Source organism: Trichechus manatus, unplaced genomic scaffold (assembly GCF_000243295.1).
Source record: "Trichechus manatus latirostris isolate Lorelei unplaced genomic scaffold, TriManLat1.0 scaffold00072, whole genome shotgun sequence".
Lineage (NCBI taxonomy): Eukaryota > Metazoa > Chordata > Mammalia > Sirenia > Trichechidae > Trichechus > Trichechus manatus.
In genome coordinates this window covers 3,936,099-3,955,551 of record NW_004444008.1, presented here as the reverse complement: position 1 = coordinate 3,955,551, position 19,453 = coordinate 3,936,099, and the positions used below count along the sequence as shown (strand labels likewise).

Sequence of the window (19,453 nt, the reverse complement as noted above, 5' to 3'; positions counted from 1 at the left end):
AGTGTCACCGGGACTGTGGGACAAAAAACAAAAATCTTGTAGTCAGTCTGGAGAAGGGAGTTACGTAGAAACATCTCAACCTCTCTAAGTGTTTGGTGGTGCTTCTTGGGACTAAGCAGCCCTCAGACTTCTGTCTCCTACTGTCAGCTCTGAGTGGCCCATCTCTCTTCTTGGCCCTGGTCTTCTCTTTCCAAGGCTGGATTCTTTTTTTGCCTCAGTCTGTACAAGGTTCCATCCAGACGTCCCAAGTGGTAGCCTTAGCTCCCAGTTTATATGGTCTTCTTGATGCCCTCAGCTTCCTTGCTCAGACTCCAAGACCCAAACCTGAATCCCTGGAGAGAGAATCTGTTAACCCAGCTCACCATTGGTTTCCTCACCTGTGGTTTCACAGAAGGTTGAGGGAGTGAATCCCTGGGTAAGCAGGTGATCAGCATGCTCGGCTGCTAACCAAAAAGTTGGAGGTTCCAGTTCACCCAGAAACACATCAAAAGAAAGGCCTGGCAATCTACTTCCAATAAAATCAGCCATTGAAAACCTTATGGAGCACAGTTCTACCCTGACACACATGGGGGCACCATGAGCTGGAGTCATCTTAATGGCAACTGGTTTTAAGGTGGGTTTTGACGTAGAGAACTTGGCTGATGGCCCCATTGGCTGCCCCAAGCCCATGTTCTCTCTTTCCCCCCTGCCCTTTTCCTGGGAGGCTGATGTAAGCTCAGCGTCACCAGCTCTTCCACCCTCCAGCTTCAGGTCGGGTTAGGCAAAGGGGAGGCATGGGCAGGAGACCGCAGGGCAGGGTAAGAGGGGGTCCGGGATTGAGCCCTGGCTGCCTCTCACCAGGTCAGCTGTGACCCTGGTCCTTTACAGCTCATGTCGGGCACCCTCTCCATCAGGGACAGCTCTCCGGGCCCCGGTAACTCCTCCCTGCCTTGCGTCCTCATGTGGACGAGTAGTAACATCACCCCTGCTGCTGGTCTGCCGTCTACATCAACTAGCGCTGCAGTAACAGAACGACCACAGTAGGGCTTTGAAGGAAACTTATTTTCTCACTGTCCTGGAGGCTAGAAGTCCAAATCAGGGTCCGGGTCACCATTCTGTGAGCTCTGTCCTGGTTTGTGGTGTCTGCAGGTGATCCTTGCTGTTCCTTGATTCCTTGGTGTTCCTTTGTGTATGATCCTCACTTGGCATCTGTCTACCCTGTTTGTGCATATCTCTGTGTCTCATCTGCTCTTTCTATAACTCAGAAGTGATTAGATTTAGAGCCCACCTTCATGGGGTTTGGAGCCCTGGTGGCCCAGTGATTAAGAGCTCAGCTGCTAACCCAAAGGTTGGCAGTTCAAATCCACCAACTGCTCCTTGGAAACCCTATGGGGCAGTTCTACTTTGTCCTATAGGGTCGCTGTGAGTTAGAATCAACTTGATGGCAATGTTTTTTTTTTTAAGTAGGATATGATATAATTAACATAACAAAGAAAGCCCTATTTCCGAACAGGACCACATCTGCATGAATAGGTTAGGTTAGGATTCCAATACATATTTTGATGGGGATACAACTCAATCCATAACACGAGGGTCACTTCCTTATTCCTTGTGGATGTTCCTTATCTTGCTGTCACCTTTGTAAATTGTCACTTCGTGAGACTTTATCTCTTTTGTATGTGCCATTTTTTTCTGGTGAGGACGTTGACTGAAACAGGTCTCCTGGGGCTTATTAGATTCCCTCTAGTTAGAAGAAGACAAGGAGACCTGAAGAGGAAGTAGCTGGTATCCCCAATAACACAGAGAAGACTTTCCCCCATCGGGGTGGGGACCTCTGCCCTGAGATGTCTCTTCTAAGAATCAGTACACCCTAAAAAAAGCCAGGCTTATTTAGCAGAAACAAACACTTCTGTATACATCTAATAACACATTTTATTTTGTTCAATTAACTATTAAATATGTTTACTTATTTTGTTGAAACTGTATGCCTGCAGGGATGTGGTTCCCAAACTGTGTGCTGAGGCATGCTGAGGCACGCCAGAATATTCTAAAATTTCAAGGGAAATGCAGACACTTGACATCTGCCAGACTCCACACAACCTGCTGGTTCAAGCGGGTTCATGGTGCCAACATCAGATCACACTCTATTGCTTTCGACCATGTCATATCTCTACAAAGCTGAGTTTTTGGCAGCTGCTGGGATCAAAAGCAAGTACCATGTGGAAATCAATATGGAGCAGGAAATGCGGTTGGCGGTGGCTAATTGGAAGCCAAGGTTTGAGAGGTTGTGCAATGCCCAACAGATGCAAAAATCCCAGCAATAAGTTACTGTGCTATTTAAAAATGGAATAAAAACGTTATATTTTCCTTCAATACATATGTATTTTTTCCAAAAAACTACTGAATTACTAACACATATACTCATTAAGTCTACTTATTACTACTTAATAAACAAAATGATTAGATATTTCTTCTGGCCTAGAGGTGCCATGAAAAAATGACAGAGGCACTATGGGTGCTGAGAAATAAAAGTATTTGGGAACCTAAATGTTAGTAGTTTTATTTTTTTTCAAGTGAAATTTTATAATCCAGTTTGTCGCTTCTTTTCCTTCCACTGCAAGCATCCATATGTTCTCAAAAAGACAACTGGATAGTGGGAACCCTACAGTGAAAGGTACGTGGTGATCACCCTGAGAGATGGTGGTGATCACCCTGAGAGATGGTGGTGATCACTCTGAGAGAGATGGTGGTGATCACTCTGAGAGAGATGGTGGTGATCACTCTGAGAGAGATGGTGGTGATCACCCTGAGGGATGGTGGTGATCACCCTGAGAGATGGTGGCGATCACCCTGAGAGATCACCCTGGGAGATGGTGGTGATCACTTTGAGAGAGATGGTGGTGATCAGTTTGAGAGAGATGGTGGTGATCACTTTGAGAGATCACCATGAGAGCTTATGGTGATCACCCTGAGAGATGGTGGTGATCACCCTGAGAGATTTTGGTGATCACCCTGAGAGATGGTGGTGATCACCTTGAGAGATCACCATGAGAGATGGTGGTGATCACCCCGAGAGATCCCCCTGAGAGATCCCCCTGAGAGATCCCCCTGAGAGATGGTGCTGATCACACTGAGAGATCCCCCTGAGAGATCACCAAGGAACAATTAAAATCTCCCTCACAAGCTCATGAGAAGCCTGCCCGGCCTCATATTTATTCATTTGCTTGTTTTGTTGATTTTTATTATTGGTATATTTTATGTATTTTACTCCATCCAAGGTTTTTTGGGTACAAAATATAGTCAATCATAAATAAATGCTCAAGAAATGTTTGTTAAAGGAATAAAGTGATGTAATGAGTTCCTCACCTCAGCCTGCCTTACCCAATCGTCACCAGCAATTAGCATCGGAGTTGTCGTTGTTGGCCACCATCCGGTCAGCCCCAACCCATGGTGACCCCATGGACAAGGAAACAAAATGCTGCCCAGTCCTGTGCCACCCCCATGATCATTGTGGATCAGACCGTTGTGATCCATAGGGTTTTCATTGGAAGATTTCAGAAGTAGATCACCAGGCCTTTCTCCCTAGTCCCTCTTAGACTGGAAGCTCCACTGAAGCCCGTTCAGCATCACAGCAACATGCAAGCCTCCACTGACAGACGGGTGGTGGCCGCTCACAAGGCGCGTTGGCCAGGAATTGAACCTGGGTGTCCCGCGTGGGAGGAGGGTATCGTACCACTGAACCACCATTGCCCTCACAAAGGAGTACCAGCTCCAGATTTCTAGGGAACACAGGTTTTATCTTTTAAGTAGATTCTATGGCAGTTTATAAATAAAGCATCTTTAAAAGTCAGTAACGTGTTGAGCAAAACCCACTCCTTGTTATGATGTTGTCTGGACTGTGGAGGGAAAATGCAGCTGCCGTCCTGGCATTTGGGAGAATGTTGAGATGTAGCTCAGCAGTTTGGGCTAATCCAATGCGTGTTCCCTGAAATTGCTTAGTCACTGAGCAGAAGTCAGAGGCTTGTGGCAGTGGGTTGAACACTTGTCTTTGCACTCTTACAGATCACGGTCTACAGGAAAACATGCAGTGGGAGTGGAAGGGAAGTGGTGGAGCTGACCCCCAGCACACACCCTGGGGAGAGAGTATGTTTAAGTCCATCCTTGCCCTTTATCCCAATAAAAGGCAAGCTGCTGTCAGACACCCCTGCCATAACGGAACGGAACGTACCGATCTGGAACAGCTAGAATTTTGTTTGTAATGAAAAAGAGTTTGTTTTCCGATTCGCAGAAGGTCTCAGTTACGCATCCAAGCGGTTATTTATTATTGTCGATCACAGAGTGACTTTGTGGAGCATGTTTTGGTCTAACTGAAAAGGACATTTAAATTCAGAATAGACTTTTGTGAATCACAGCCCTTGTTTTTCTCCTCTCTTCGGAGGCCGTGGCTGCTCTGCAGGATTTTGCACTCGGACGTTTCACTATGAATGTGCTTACTGATGTCACGTGTTGGTTCATGTGCAAGTGTGGTCCTGCTAAGCCTACGTTTTCATTCCTCTGCCTGTCTGTTGCCATTTGATACCACATTTAGGTCCGTTTGCCTTCAGGAGGGGCACTGGTGGCTCGGGGGTAGAATTCTTGCCTTCTGTGCAGGAGACCCGGGTTCAGTTCCTGGCCAATGTGCCTCATGCACAGCCACCACCCATTTGTCCGTGGAGGCTTGCACGTTGCTATGATGCTGAACAGGTTTCAGCAGAGCTTCCAGATTAAGAAAAGAAAGAAAGACCTAGCGATCTAGTTCTGAAAATCAGCCAGTGCAAGCCCTGTGGACCACGACAGTCGGATGCCCAGCCAACCATGGGGTGGTGCATGACAGGTGGTGTTCCGTTTTGTTGTACATCAGGCCGCCGTGAGTCAGGGGCTGACTTGACCACAGCTAACCACAACAGCACGTTTGGAAGAGCGGTGCTGGCCGATCACTAAGAGGCTGGGTCGTAATTTGATGGCAGATAATGGCCTTTCCCGCAGCACAGAATTAACTAATTCGGCATCTGCTGAGATCCAGGAGGAGTGCTGACAGATCACCCCCATTTGTACAAAGTGAGGGTGGGGTGTTGGACCCTGGCAGGGCATCTGGGCTTTTGTGACGACATCTTGGCACAGTTCTGGTTATGAAGGTTCCAGATCTTGGGCACAGTCAACTTCGAGGCCTGATTTTAGTCTTTGGGGATGAACCTCTACTGGTGTTTGTATCTTAAAGAGCTTATTCTCTTCCAAGACATCTCGTGGGAGAGCAAGTTTCCCCGTCTGTTCTCTGACAGATGTGAGAGTAGCTAAACGAAGCCACGAGGTAGAAGAAGACAGGAAGACAGTGAGATGTTATGAAACAAACCCCAAAATAGGACTTTTTCTCATACACTCTGCTTAGCAGTCTCCTAGAAAATAAAAATGCTTTGATATTATTTTTGAAAAGAAAATTGTAACCTCATCACTCTGCTGATGCCCTAGGTTTCTTACAAACGCACCGTTTAGAATGAAAAATGCTCCGGGTGTCAGCCGTATTCCTAAATCTGTGTATTTATTAGTTATTAAAGTACTCCAGCCAATTCTCCTAACCTAAAAAAATCCATTGCTGTTGAGTCAATACTGACTCATGGCGACCCCATGAGTTACAGCAGAACTACTCCATAGGGTTTTCTTGGCTGTAATCTCTAGGGTCGCTATGAGTCGGAATCGACTCGATGGCAGTGGGTTTGGTTTTTTGGTTTAATCTTTACAGAAACAGATTGCCAGGCCTTTCTCCCGCCACACTGCTGGGTGGGCGTGAACAGCCACCCTTTAGGTTAGTAGTTAGATACTCTTCGGTTTTCTTTATATTTTTCCCCGAATTTTTCTGTGAATGGGAATTATTTTTATTACCAGGGTAAGAGAGCAATGAATTGTATACACCTACTCCTCATTTGGAAACCCTGGTGGCGCAGTGGTTAAGAGCTACGGCTGCTAACCAAAAGGTCAGCAGTTCGAATCCACCAGCCGTTCCTTGGAAACCCTGTGGGGCAGTTCTACTCTGTCCTATAGGGTTGCTATGAGTTGGAATCGACTCAATGACAACGGGTTTGTTTTTTGGTTTCTTACTCCTCACTCATCGACTGTCTAGTTACCCGACATTTCACATTTACCACAATAGTAATAAAATCTACCATCCGACTGTTTGGGGCATTAACGACCCCACCAGCCTGCACACCCTCGCCACACACAGAGCTCCTCCAGGGCGCAGGTGGAGGGAGGAGCGGTGTAATTAATCCCAGTCTGGAGCTCTCAGGGTGCCTGACAATCTGGTTCCTCCTGGCTGGCACCTCCCCTCGCTTCTCCTGGCTCTCTCCTGGTGCACCCCACCCTCTACCCCATGCTGGCCTCAAGGGCAGGCACCCGCCGCAGGCACCAGGAGTGGGACGTGGGTGGTGGGTGGTGCTCCCCTCTGCAGAGATACCCCTGGCTGAGGCCACTGTGTACCGCCCAGCCAGCCCACCCTGCTTCCCGCACCGAGTGCACCTCAGAGCCTGAGCTGGGACACCAGGCAGCTGAGAACACCTGGCCAACAGCCCCAGCACAGATTCACATTCTGGGGAGCAGAGCGAGGGCGAGCCGGTGACCACCCCGGATACAGAGGAGCTGTGGCCACCCAGCTCGGGGGGCTGAGGCCGGGGAGGAGGGGAGGCCAGGGCAGGAAATGGCGAGTATTTCACATAACGCCAGTTTTTACATAAGGGCCTGGTCTTTGGAACCCAACCATGGGATAAGTGAGGAGTGGGTGTATTCTGAAAGGCCACCGTTTTCCTAGATGAACAGATTGTAACGAGAGGGATCACTTACCAGGCTCAGTGAAGGCAGCTTTGGTGACAAAGCTCTCTGAGTCCGTCACCCAGCAGTGCAGCGAAGCCGCCTAACAACCACGCACCCTGAGTGGCGTGCAGCGGGCGGCTGTGGGCTGGCTGGGCGGCTCTGCTCCACGTGTCTCTCGTCTTCCTGGGACGTGTTCTTCCCTGGCCACGACAGCTGCGCAGGGGAGTGGCCGCAGCACGCCAGGGCTCCCACCCACAGCGCGTTAGCCGTGGCAGGTCACAGGCTGAGCCCAGCGTCAGGAGGGATTCAGATTCACCTGTCTGAGGGTGTGGGTCCAACAAGGGAGTTCATTGTTGTTATTAGTTGCCCTCCATCACCTCTGACTCGTGGTGACCCTGGGTACAACAGAATGAAATGTTGCCTTGTCCTGCGCCATCTTCACAAACGCTGGTATACACAAGTCCCTTGTTGTGACCATTGTGTATTTTGAGCGCCTTCCAACCTAGAGGGCTCTTCGTCCAGCATTGTATCAGACAACGTTCTGTTGGCATCCATAGGGTTTCAACAGGCTAATTTTCAGAGGTAGATCACCAGGCCTTTCTTCCTAGTCTGTCTTAGTCTGGAAGCTCCACAGAAACCTGTCCACCATGGATGACCCTGCTGGTATTTGAAATACCGGTGACATAACTTCCAGCAACACACAAGCCACCACAGTTTGACAGACTGACAGACGGGTGGTGGAAGAAGGGAGTAGAATCTCTAAGAAGGTAGCTGCTTTCTGTTAAGTAGATAAAAATGTTAGCATGGTAACAAATAAAATGAAGTCCCTGCAGTGCCCTGTCTTAGAAGACCCCTGCGAATGGGCGCTTTGCTGCGGTTGTAGAAGCACTCACCCTTCCGCCTGGTTCTCTCTGTCCCCACAGATACTGGCCAACGTGGTCATTTTCATCTGCGGGAACCTGGCGGGCGCCTACCATAAGCACCTCATGGAGCTGGCCTTGCAGCAGACGTATCAGGACACTTGTCATTGCATCAAGTCCCGCATCAAGTTGGAATTTGAAAAACGTCAGCAGGTAACGTGCACGTTCAATCCCTTTTCCACTCGATCCAGGGCGTTATTAGAAACGGCATCGTGACTATTGATGTCGTTGGCAGCTCATTCATGCCTGGGCGTCAGAAGGAAAGTGGGGGCGTGGACTTCCCATGCCGAGCGGAGCTCTGTACTTGGGGAGTGGTGGTGGGGGTCACAAATAAAAGCAGGATGGCCTCCGCCCCCTGGATCCTTCAGACCGGGAGCCCGGGACCCCCACGCAGATGTCACATCCACCAACTTGTGGCTGGGGGTTTCCAGTAACAGCACTTCAGGGAATGCTCAGTTTCAGTGAAAGCACGTTTATTTCCCCGGGGTAGTGTTGGTGAAAGAGCTTGTCCCTGCTGAGACGGAAGCCCCGCTCCTCTGTGCCCTCTCGGCCCTCCGTACAGTCCCGCTTCCCTCAGTCATCTAGTGCTGCCAGCAGTCACCACAGGTGAGACAGATTGTCTTAGTCCTCTAGTGCTGCTATAGCAGAAATACCACAGGTGAATGGCTTTAACAAAGAGAAACTTATTCTCTCACAGTCTAGGAGGCTAGAAGTCCAAGTTCAGGGTGCCTTCTCCCGTGGAAGGCTTTCTCTGTCAGTTCTGGGGGAAGGTCCTTGTCTTCAGTCTTCCGCTGGTCTAGGAGCTTCTCCATGTAGGAACCCTGGGTCCAACGGACGTGCTCTGCTCCCGGCACTGCTTTCTTGGTGGTATAAGGTCGCCGATTCTCTGCTCACTTCTCGTTCCTTTTATCTCTTGTAAGATAAAAGGTGGTGCAGGCCACATCCTGGGGAAACTCTCTTTACATTGGATCAGGGATGCAACCTGAGTAAGGGTGTTACTTCCCACCCTAATCCTCTTTAACAACCCAGTCTTGCCTCATTAACCACAGGCAGATTGGCATTTACAACACGTAGGAGAATTACAACAATCTTGAAATGGTGGACAACCACACAAGATGGGGAATCGTGGCCTAGCCAAGTTGACACATATTCTGGGGGGGACACAGTTCCCGAAGGAGAAGGTGAGCAAAATCATTCCTGAGCGGGCTGACGGGAGTCAGGGAGACGGATCTAGAAGGACCTTGTCATGGTGGCAGGGGTGCCCTAGGGTGAGGCAGAAAAACGCACGTCACAGAAATGTGTAGATTGTGATGAAACGTCAGAAAAAAACAAGACGTGAAGACAAGTAGGCGGCGTGGGGAGACAAAGCCATGTGGTGTCGTCAGGGGTGAGGCTAGCAGGGCAAACAGGCTTTGAAGGGAAATCCACCCGTGAAGGGGTCCCGTATTGGGCCTGCTTAACTTCTGGGGATGGCAGGATATCCACTGAAATGATTTTCTTTTCCGTGAGTAGGTTTTATCTGTCACCAGGAGCCCAGTCTGTTCTCTGTGAACACGGTACCCCACTTCTGAGCCTGCGTATTGTAATTCCTGTGCCGTTACCACATTTGGCACCTAGAGTGTTGTTGAGTGTTTGGGGTTGTACTGTCAGTTGTTAAATTGTATTGTATTAGTTAGTGTGTCCCGTAATATTTCATCAAAATGTATTACGATGGTAGAAGCAAAGCTATACCCTTTTAATTTTGTTTTTGTATGGAATAATGAATAGTATCAAGTTCATTTTTGAAAATAGGTGTACTTGTTCATTGAGTCAACAAATACTTCTTGCGCCCCTAGTTCAGGCGTGATTCTAGACACTGGGGTATGGCTGTAAATATTGCTTTCTTACTGGCGTGATTAGCAGATCTAGTGGCTTGTCTTTTAAAAATGCATTTTGTGCTACGACAGAGGTTTTCAGTAACTGATGTTTAATTCTTTGGTCTGTGGTGGTGGTGTTGTTGTTAGGTGCTGTCGAGGCTGTTCTGACTCGTAGCGACCCTGCGTGCAACAGAATGAAACACTGCCCGGTCCTGCGCCGTCCTCACAATGATTATTATACTTGAGCCCATTGTTGCAGCCCCTGTGTCAATCCATCTCGTTGAGGGTCTTCCTCTTTTTCGCTGACCCTCTACTCTACGAAGCATGATGTCCTTCTCCAGGGACTGGTCTCTCCTGACATGTCCAAAGTATGCAAGACATAGTCTCGCCATCCTCACTTCTAGGGAGCATTCTGGTTGCATTTCTTCCAAGACAGATTTGTTCGTTCTTTTGGCAGTCCGTGGTATATTCAGTATTCTATCAAACAATGTTCTGCTGCTATTTGTAAGGTTTTCACTGGCTAATTCTTTTCTCAAGTAGACTTCTGGGTCCTTCTTCCTAGTCTGTCTTAGTCTAGAAGCTCAGCTGAGACCTGTCCACCATGGGTGACCCTGCTGGTATTTGAATACTGGTAGCATAGCTTCCAGCATCACAGCAACACACAAGCCCCCACAGCAGGACAAACTGACAGGCATGTGGGGGATCAAACTCTAGATTCAATATTAAAGGACAAAAGCATTTGTTCCGTTGGGTCTGTTATCCAGTATGTTTTCATATGCTTCATGTCCAGTTATGTTTTAAATGTGAGTTCTAGAAAATTCTGTAGTTTCAACAAACAGAACTTGTAGCTCATGGCCGGACCGCCTACTGCGAGCTATGTAGAGTTCAGCTGTTGTGAGACAGATGCTTTCCTTTTCTCAAGCAGTAGAGCCTACATCAGCTTGGTCCTGACAGTCGTTTAATTCCCTTCTCCGTCACCCCCAGAATCCACTTCCAAATGGCAGCAAGGCTAGGCGAACTGCAGTTCCAAGAAGACAGGTTACATAACCTCGTATTTATAGTAACAACTTTGGCGAAAGTCATAAGTCCTGCTACTGACGTCATCTGCACCTCATTTTTCTCTGAAGAGACCTTGAACAGCCAAAAACATCTTTGTCAGTGTGCGCCGTGGGCACTCATGCCACGCTTCGTCCCTGCGTAGCTCCTGAACCAGACAGCGTGGTGCCCAACGTGCAGGGATTTTATGGGAGCATCATGAGAGATATGACACAGGTGTGTACTTACCATTAAAAAAAAGGAACGAGTGATCTTCCATAAGCCAAGACAAAGGGGAAATAAGAACGTGTATTGCGGTTGTTAGTTACTGTGACGTCAGCTCCACCTCATGGCGACCTGATGTACAGGAGAACAAAACCGTGTCCCTCCTGCACCATCTTCACGATCACTGGTATGTTGGAGCCCCTTCTTGGGGCTGTGTGTCAGTCCACCTCACTGAAGTGTTTCGCTGGCTTTCACAGACCTTTCCAGGAAGCAGTTGCTCTGCCTGATGCCATGTCCAAAGTAAGCGAGCCAAAGTCTTGCCGTCTGTGCTTCTGAGGAGCATTCTGGCATAGTAAAGATCTGTAATAAAATGTAATATGGCATCTCCACTGTAATTTGCCACAGAAAGTTGGGGAGCCAACTTCCAAGTCTAGTGACAAAATATACTACTTTTCTTATTTGGAAAGTATGTTCCTAGAATCAGAAATTTTTCTTTTTTTTCAGACCAGTATGTAATTAAATGGGTTGAAAAAATCAAGGCGATGTAGCCTGATGGATTTAGAGAGACCTATGAAAACTGGCCAGTGGTCATACACATGTGGTTTTCAGAGAGGGGGACAGTCTCCAAAACATGGCGCTGGGCAGGATCGCGGGCCAGATTCAGCTTCTCAGGGTTCAGGCCTCCCACATGTCCCTTCCTGCCCACTGCTCCCTACACGCTGCCTTTTCTTCATCCACAGTCACCATCGGAAAGAGTCATGTCCTTTAATGTGCTTTATTCAGGGGCAGGGAACACACGGGAGCAGCTACAATGCGCTTGGTTTCAGCCATTGTTAAGATGAAAGAAATACCGTCCTGTTTAATGTTACATCTCAGCACTGCCTCAGAGCAAAGTGACTCTCGGAACGGTTGGGAGCCCGCCATCTTGAATGGATATTGTTGTTGGTTACCGTTTGGCTCACGGTGTCCCCATGGGTGCAGGGTGGAGCTGCTCCACGGGGTTTTTAAGGCTGTGACCTTTCGGAAGAAGATCGCCACGTCTGTCTTCTGAGGGGCCTCTGGGTGGGTTCAAACCGTCACCCTTTCAGCTAGTAGCCCAGCACTGAACTGCGTGCCCCACCCAGGGCTACCCTTGAGTGGTTGTTCGGTACTCACTCAGTAGTTTCCCCCTCTGCTGCCCTTAATCCTCAGGGGAGGGCAAGTGACCAGCGACCCCAGGAGGCGGCCCCTCCAGAGCTCAGGATATGTTATCGGGGGTTATCTAGGGGTGCTGAGAGCTTCTCAGCATTGCTCAGCTCTGTGCTTCCTCTGTTTCCAATCTCGTAATGTTTTCCTCTATGTAAATGACATGAATTTCTAGAAAAAAGAAAAAAAGTTTGAATGAAGTGGCTATTTGTACCCTGAGATTTTGGGAGAGGAGAGAATGAAAAATGTTGGCAGAGAGATTCTGAGCTGTGTTCTTGCCCTCCAAGTGCCCTCATGTGTAAACTACCAAGTGTGAGTTTTTGCCGGGTAGGAAAAATAACGCGCCGTACTGGGGCTGAAGCTGCCTTTGGGGAGGGGTGGGTTCTCCATGAGCTGTGACTTCTGTCCTGAGTTTACATCCTGCAGTAAAAACCGTCTCTAGAGCGCTCTGGCTGTGCACAGAAGCTTCCTTGTCAGACCTGGAATATGTAACAGACTCTGAGGAGTGGGTAGGGGCCAGACTCACAGCAAAACGAGCGCCGTCCTTCCTCCTGCCTCAGCGGTTGAAATAAATGTTGCTTCTGAGAGAGGACAAACCTGTCATTTTTTATGTAAAGAAAATAAACCTTCCTTAACTTGTGTGTACCGCCCGTCTGTTGGAATGTTGTACTGGGCTGGCGTGTGTATTGTTGTGATGCTGGAAGCTATGCCACCAGTATTCAAATGCCAGCAGGGTCGCCCATGGTGGACAGGTTTCAGCAGAGTTTCCAGACTAAGGCAGACTAGGAAGAAAGGCCCGGTGATCTACTTTTGAAAATCAGCCAGTGAAATCTCTATGGATCACAACAGAACAGTGGCCGATACAGTGCTGGAAGATGAGGCCCCTACGTTGGAAGGGACTCAAAATGCGCCATGGTCACAAAAGTTCCAACAATCATGAGGATGGCAAAGGAGCAGGCAGTGTTTCATTCTGTTGTACGTGGGGTCGCCATGAGTTGGAATCAACTTGCCGGTAACTAACGACAATGATCGATGTGTTGTCTTTGTTTTGGTGTAACTCGGAGACTCGCCTGGTCTACCCTCACGCGACCCCACCCTGGAAATTAGACAGGACAGCCTGCGAGCTCTCGTACAGCACAGTCACACTGAGACCCTGCGTTCCCCGGATTGCGCACCCTAACGGGGGAGTTCAGAGAGTCAGGAGACTCCAAGGCTTTCCCTGGATGCAGAGTTGTTTTTCCTCTGCAGACTTCAGCGGGGCGCGTGAGTGGCCTGCGTGTCCGCGGATGGTACGTAGATTAATAGAGGTGTCTTCATCCAGTGTGACAGCAGGTGATACGGTCACGTCACTGAGTGCATCACAGGCGTTGTTTCAGCTGTGTCCTTAGGTAAGGCGTTTTTGCTAATTGTTTGTTCCCGTTCCAAAGGGGGAGAGTGGGACCAGAAGGAGCTAATATTTCTGTGAGCCCGTAGAGCATGCCAGGTGCTGTACTCGGTGCGTCTCTGCACGCTGATAGATCAGCTTTCTCCTGCTGCTGTGACACAGCCCCACGGATTTGTAATCGTCCGATTCTGGAGGTCGGAAATCCAAAATCCACGTCACTGGGTTAAAGCCGAGGTGTGGGCTCCGGGGGAGAACCCATTTCCATGCTGCTTTCAGGTTCTAGGGAGTCCCTGGGTGGCGCAAACAGTTAAGCACTTGACTACCAGCTGAAAGGTTGGCAGTTCAAACCCACCCAGAGGTGCCTCAGGAGAAAGGCCTGGCAATCTGCTTCTGAAGTTCACAGCCAGAAAAACTCCATGGAACTGAGTTCTACTCTGAAACACGGGCAGTTGCCATGAGTCGGAATCACTTGGACGGCAGCTGGGTTCTGCTTCGGTAGGCTGCCCGCATTCCTGGCTTGTGGCCTCCCCACACCCCAGCTGACCTGCGTCCATCACCACAGCTCCTTCCCCGAATCCGGCCCCCCCACCTCCCTCTCATAAGAACCCCTGTGATAGCACTGGGCTCACCCAGATAACGCAGGATAACCTCCCCTAAATCCCCAACTTCACCACATCTGCAAAGCCCGTTCGCCATGTAAGGACCACACTTATGTTCATAGGGAAGGTGTCTGGGAGGGGGCGTTGTTCAGCCACTGACTCTGTCTTCTTCATTCCCAGAGCAGCTCTATGAGCGCAGAACTTTTCCCCATTTCAGCTGTACAAAGGACCTGTCCGTGTTCCTTGCCTAAGCTCACTCAGCTAGTAAGTGTGGGTTTCCACCAGGGCCCCACGCCTCTCCCGTTGGTTCTCTGTGGACTTGCTGGAGTGATCTTTGAGGCTAGGCTGACTATGATCTCCATACCACAAAGGACTTTCTGATGGAAGTCCTGCTTAGTCCCTGCTGTCGTTGTTAGGTGCTGTCGAGTTCACTTTGACCCATAGTGACCCTCTGCACCACAGAACGAAACACTGCCTGGTCCAGTGCCATGCTCACAACCGTTGCTATGTTTGAGCCCATTGCTGCAGCCACTGTGTCAATCCATCTTGTTGAGAGTCTTCCTCTTTTTTGCTGACCCTCTACTTTACCAAGCATGATGTCCTTCTCCAGGGACGGATCCCTCCTAATAACATGTCCAAAGTACATGAGAAGAAGTCTCACCATCTTTCCTTCTAAGGAGCATTCTGTCTGTACTTCTTCCAAGACAGGTTTGTTGGTTCTTCTAGCAGTCCACGGGCTATTCAATATTCTTCGCCAACACCATAATTCAAAGGCACCAGTGCTTTTCGGTCTTTCTTATTCATTGTCCAGCTTTCGCATGCATATGAAGTGATTGAAAATATCATGGATAGTCCCTGACCAGCTCTAAAACCATCTTTCCAGCGTGTAAATGGTTTCCTGTTAACAAGGTGGTCAGTAGCTGGCTTGGCCGTTGAACCCCCAAGCATTAGCAGTGAGCAACAGAAATCAGCTTCTACCCTGGTCTGAGCAGACCTGCCTTGTAAGTGACCATCCCTGTGTGTTCTGTTGTATTATGAATCTGTCTTAGTCTTCTAGTGCTGCTGTAACAGAAATACCACAAATGGGGGGCTTTAAAGAACAGACATTTATTTTCTTCCAGCCTAGGAGGCTGGAAGTCTGAATTCAGAATGCGGCTCTAGGGAGAAGTCCGTTGTCTATTTCGGCTTCTGGTAGCCGGCCATCCTGAGAGAGTCTGGGTTTGTAGATACATCTGCGTGCATTGTCCTCTGATAGCATCTGCCTTTTCCCTGATGGTCTCGCTCGTCTCTGTGCCTAATCTGCTCTTTTCACATTTAAAAAGTGATTCCATTTAAGATACACCCTACCCTGATATGGCCTCACTAACATAAAAAAGGAAAACTCTATTCCCCAATGGGATCACATCCACAGGTACAGGGGTTAGGATTCCAACACGTGTTTTGGGGGGACAGTTTCATCCATACCAGCATCTGAATTTCCTATCTCTGGCAATACGTTTTACACTGCCCGTTTGTGGTTTCTGCAGTGTTACCTTAAACTGTTTCCCCACTGGGCTTTGTGGTATTTTACACTGTTGAGACTTAGGAAGGGATGGGCAGCGCAGTTGATTGATTTTTCCAGAAAGGCGACTGCATTCCTGGATTACATTTACTCAGTAATTACAGCTGTCGTTGGAAGTGCTACCTCGTTCTCTGGTAATCGCTACTCGACACATTTTAACCTATGTAGAAATCATGAAAAGGCTATTTTTAAATATTTTGAAACCACCACTCGTCTGTTAGTGTGTCGTCCTGTGAGGGCTTGCGTGTTGCTGTGATTCTGGAAGCTATGCCATCAGTATTCAAATACCGGCAGGACATGGTGGACAGGGTTCAGCAGAGCTTCCAGACTAAGACAGGCTGGAAAGAAGGACCTGATGATCTACTTACAAAAATTAGCCAGTGGAAGCCCTGTGGATCACAACCGAACATTGTCTGATATAGTGCTGGAAGATGAGCCCCCCCAGGTTGGAAGGCACCCAAAACGTACAGTGGCTGCAGCAATGGACTGGAGCACACCAAGGATCATGAAGATGGTGCAGGACCGGGCAATGTTAACAATAACAACATTATCGGCGATGCTGAAACCACACCCAGCAACACTGTGCACGCCTCGTGGTCCAGAGCAGCCTTCAGACTCCTAGACGTCCTCACACCATCCTGAGTCCCATTCATAAATGCCTCCCTTTGTCATTGGTAGTTGCCATGGAGTCGATTCTGACTCATGGGGACCCCACGTGTCTTGCTCTATCTCTTCTGAGTTCTGCAGACACTTTGTGAGGGTTCTCACCGAGCCCAGACACTGTCAGACACGTCTGCCCATGTTGAGATCACTTCATTATTTGCCAAAGCAACGCTATAAAAATGGCCTGGGGTTGGTGTCTGACCTCCTCCAACCCCACAAGGGGGAAGGAGAACCAAGATCAGCAGCCCAAAGCTGACTCCTATGAGGCGGAGGTCAGACACACCTCCTCTCTCCTCCATCTCTACCAATTCTGACACCAACCGTCCCTCCCACGTCACTCTCTACTTCTCTGCTGGGTTTGATAATTCATTGCAATGGCCACACAGAACTCACAGACCACGCTTAGGATTACAGGGTTTCTTACGGAAGTAACAGGTTACAGTTCAGGCTCAGGAACACTCAGGGTACAGTTCTTCCATCAGGACAGCCTCTTGCCAGCTGTGCTCGCAGGCAGGCCTCTCCCTGGCCCTAGGCCTCTGCCTAAAGGCGCTCAGCTTTCTCTCCGTGGATCGGGAAGCCAGTGCACTGTTTCCTACTTCCGGGTCTCTCCTGCCACGGCTTCTTACTGTTTTCACGATTACAGCTCACTTACTCTCTCTCTCGGTCTCCTGCTTCCAGCAGCTTCTCAGTGCAGGGATCCCGGGTCCAAAGGATGCGCTCTCCACTCTTGGCTGTTCTTTCTTGGTGGTGGTGGGATCCTTCTCTGCTCTGAAATTGGCTCTCTTTTAGGACAAAACTAACCAATCCCATTGGTAGGCCACAGATACCCTAGTACATAATCACCTGGGCGGGAGTTACAAGACATGGCTAGAAAGACCACACACAAAAGTAATTAACCCACCACAAGCATTAAAACCAGTTGCCATTGAGTGGATTCCGAATCATCCCTATAGGACAGGATACAACTGCCTCAGAGGGTTTCCTAGGTTGTAATCTTTACGGGAGCAGATCGCCAGGTCTTTCTCCTGCGGAGCAGCTGGTGGATTTGAACCCCAGACCTTTCGGTTAGCAGCCAAGCATTTAACCGCTGCACCACCAGGGCTCCTTAAAGCAATACTGGATCATGTTAAAACACCAAAGACTAAACAACAGAAAAGATTTTACATTTCCTGGGCTCCGTATTCTTCTCCCCAGTAGTTTCTCGTGTAATTTTTGCTCAAGTATTTCTTTAAACTTGAGTTATTTTAGCCTCGTTGTAGAAGAGATCAGTATCTTCCTGGGAGGAAGTCAAGATAAAGGGTTTCTTTCGTGCAATGCGGATGACGCAGTTTCTATGTCAGAGAAGAGCTGCAAACTTGAAATCATACCAGCCTGTTGACTTCATCCACATCTGCTGGAAGACGTGCATTTTAACGAGCCTTTATTAAAACACCCGCCTGGCTCAGAGATACAATTGTGATGACAGTTTGCAGGGTACCGAATCTTTAAAACAGTGTTAGGTTTTGACATTGATGAGTACAGTACTTAACATAATTACTATTTCAGTTCTTTGCTGGTGAATTTTATTAACAAGTCGAGGGGGGAAGAAGGTGTTTAGAGGCATATTTGGGAGTGGGCGTTCCAAAGGGCGGGGTATGCAGAAGTGAAAGTCAGCAACAGATTCTACCTTTGAGAAAGAGGCAGGTGGAGCGTGAGGGTTCTATCTGGGCTCCCGAGATGCAACACTTTGAAATGAGTGGGACTTCTGAGACGTTATGAGTGGGGTTTTGAATGCCTTATTGAAAAACAGAGGAAAACCGTTTCATTAAAGAGCGATATACTTTATCAGCTGACAGAATTGAATATAAAATGTGACAAATTCCATAGGAGCAGGAGTTGGCAGCTCTCTCAAAGTTGCTGGTGAATAATGGGGAAAAAAGTTTAAAGCTTGTCTTTAAATGCAGTTTGCTTTTTCTGTGCTTTTCTCATACTTCTGAAAAGCCTTCCCTTCATTTGCCATGTCAGTTAGCATTGATAGCTGTGGGGATATATGCCATTTAAACATGGCTGCACTATTGACAACTGCAGCCCCCACAGGCCTCTGTGCTGCACAGCATGTTGAGACTTGTCCCCAACATGCTGAGACTTGTCACGACTTGTTTTCCCAAACCTATTGTCCCTTTACTGATTGGCTTGTTTACCTGAATTCCTTCTCCCTTGCCCGCACCCAAAGCCCATTGTTCTGTTATTTGCTTCACTGCTTGCTGTATTGACTATAAATAAACTCCTGGGATTGAAGCCGGGGTTGACTCTTCAGAGTGACACCCCTGGCCCCACTTCTCTGTAAGGGTTGTGTTTGGTTACTGTCTCCGCCGTCCCGACGTTCGCCGCCGCTGCGACAAATGGTGCCCCATGTGAGGATGCTGTAGACAGCCTTGCACTCAATCCTTGAAGGTGGTTTTCAGTACAGGACGCGTCCATTCCAGGCTGCTCTTACAGCGCCGGGAGCGGCTGGGTTTTTCCGTGGGCGGAACTTTCCCGGACGTTCTCATCTCCAGCTGCTATAGCCCCGGGAGTGGCGGGGCTTTCTCATACGCTCCCTCAAGGGATTTCAGGCTTTGGGCCAGGAGCTTTCCTATCATTCTTTTCTTCATTTTCCTATTCCTCCTCGCTATAGGGAATTCTCTTTCTCCTGAACAACATCGACACAAAACCCAGTTGTTGGGATTGTTAAAGGCCTCTAAGCTTAAGGTGTCAGAAGAAGCCCTTACCCAACTTCTGCTTTTAATTGAGTCTGCCTGTCCTTGGTATCCCTTGTGGGGAAACCTTGATGTAGAAGCATAGGAACGTATCAGTAACATCATTCGTGACATGAACTTCCCAGCTTCAGTTCTTATTGCTTGGCATCACTGCTGCCTCGCTTTACAGCCCCTACAGGCCGCTCCTTCTGCTCGCTCCCCTAGTAAAGAAAATGTTTATTACCCTCCTGTTTCCACGCCTCCCAAAGCTGATTTCTCTCAACATGAGTCTCTTATGGAAAGATTTTTGCGGGAGGGCCGTGAGAAAGAGGGGTTTTCTGCGTATCCTGTCATCTGGGGATCAGGACCGCCCCGTCACAATGGCCTTGACTTTCAAGTTTTTAAAGAACTCCGTAAAAGCATGGTAGAGAATGGTTTACAGTGTTCCTTTACAAAAGGAATTGTAGAAGCTATAGGACAAAACTATGA

General features: G+C 48.6%; 1 protein-coding gene across 1 annotated transcript in view; it reads left to right on the top strand.

Annotated features, from left to right (window-relative positions):
• ADCY2 (adenylate cyclase 2) overlaps positions 1-19,453 on the top strand; it is a 458,110-nt gene that overhangs the window by 212,187 nt on the left and 226,470 nt on the right. The window contains exon 3 of the mRNA XM_004380271.1: positions 7,743-7,892. Coding sequence (XP_004380328.1) covers positions 7,743-7,892 — 150 coding nt within the window. The remainder of the gene's footprint in view (positions 1-7,742; positions 7,893-19,453) is intronic.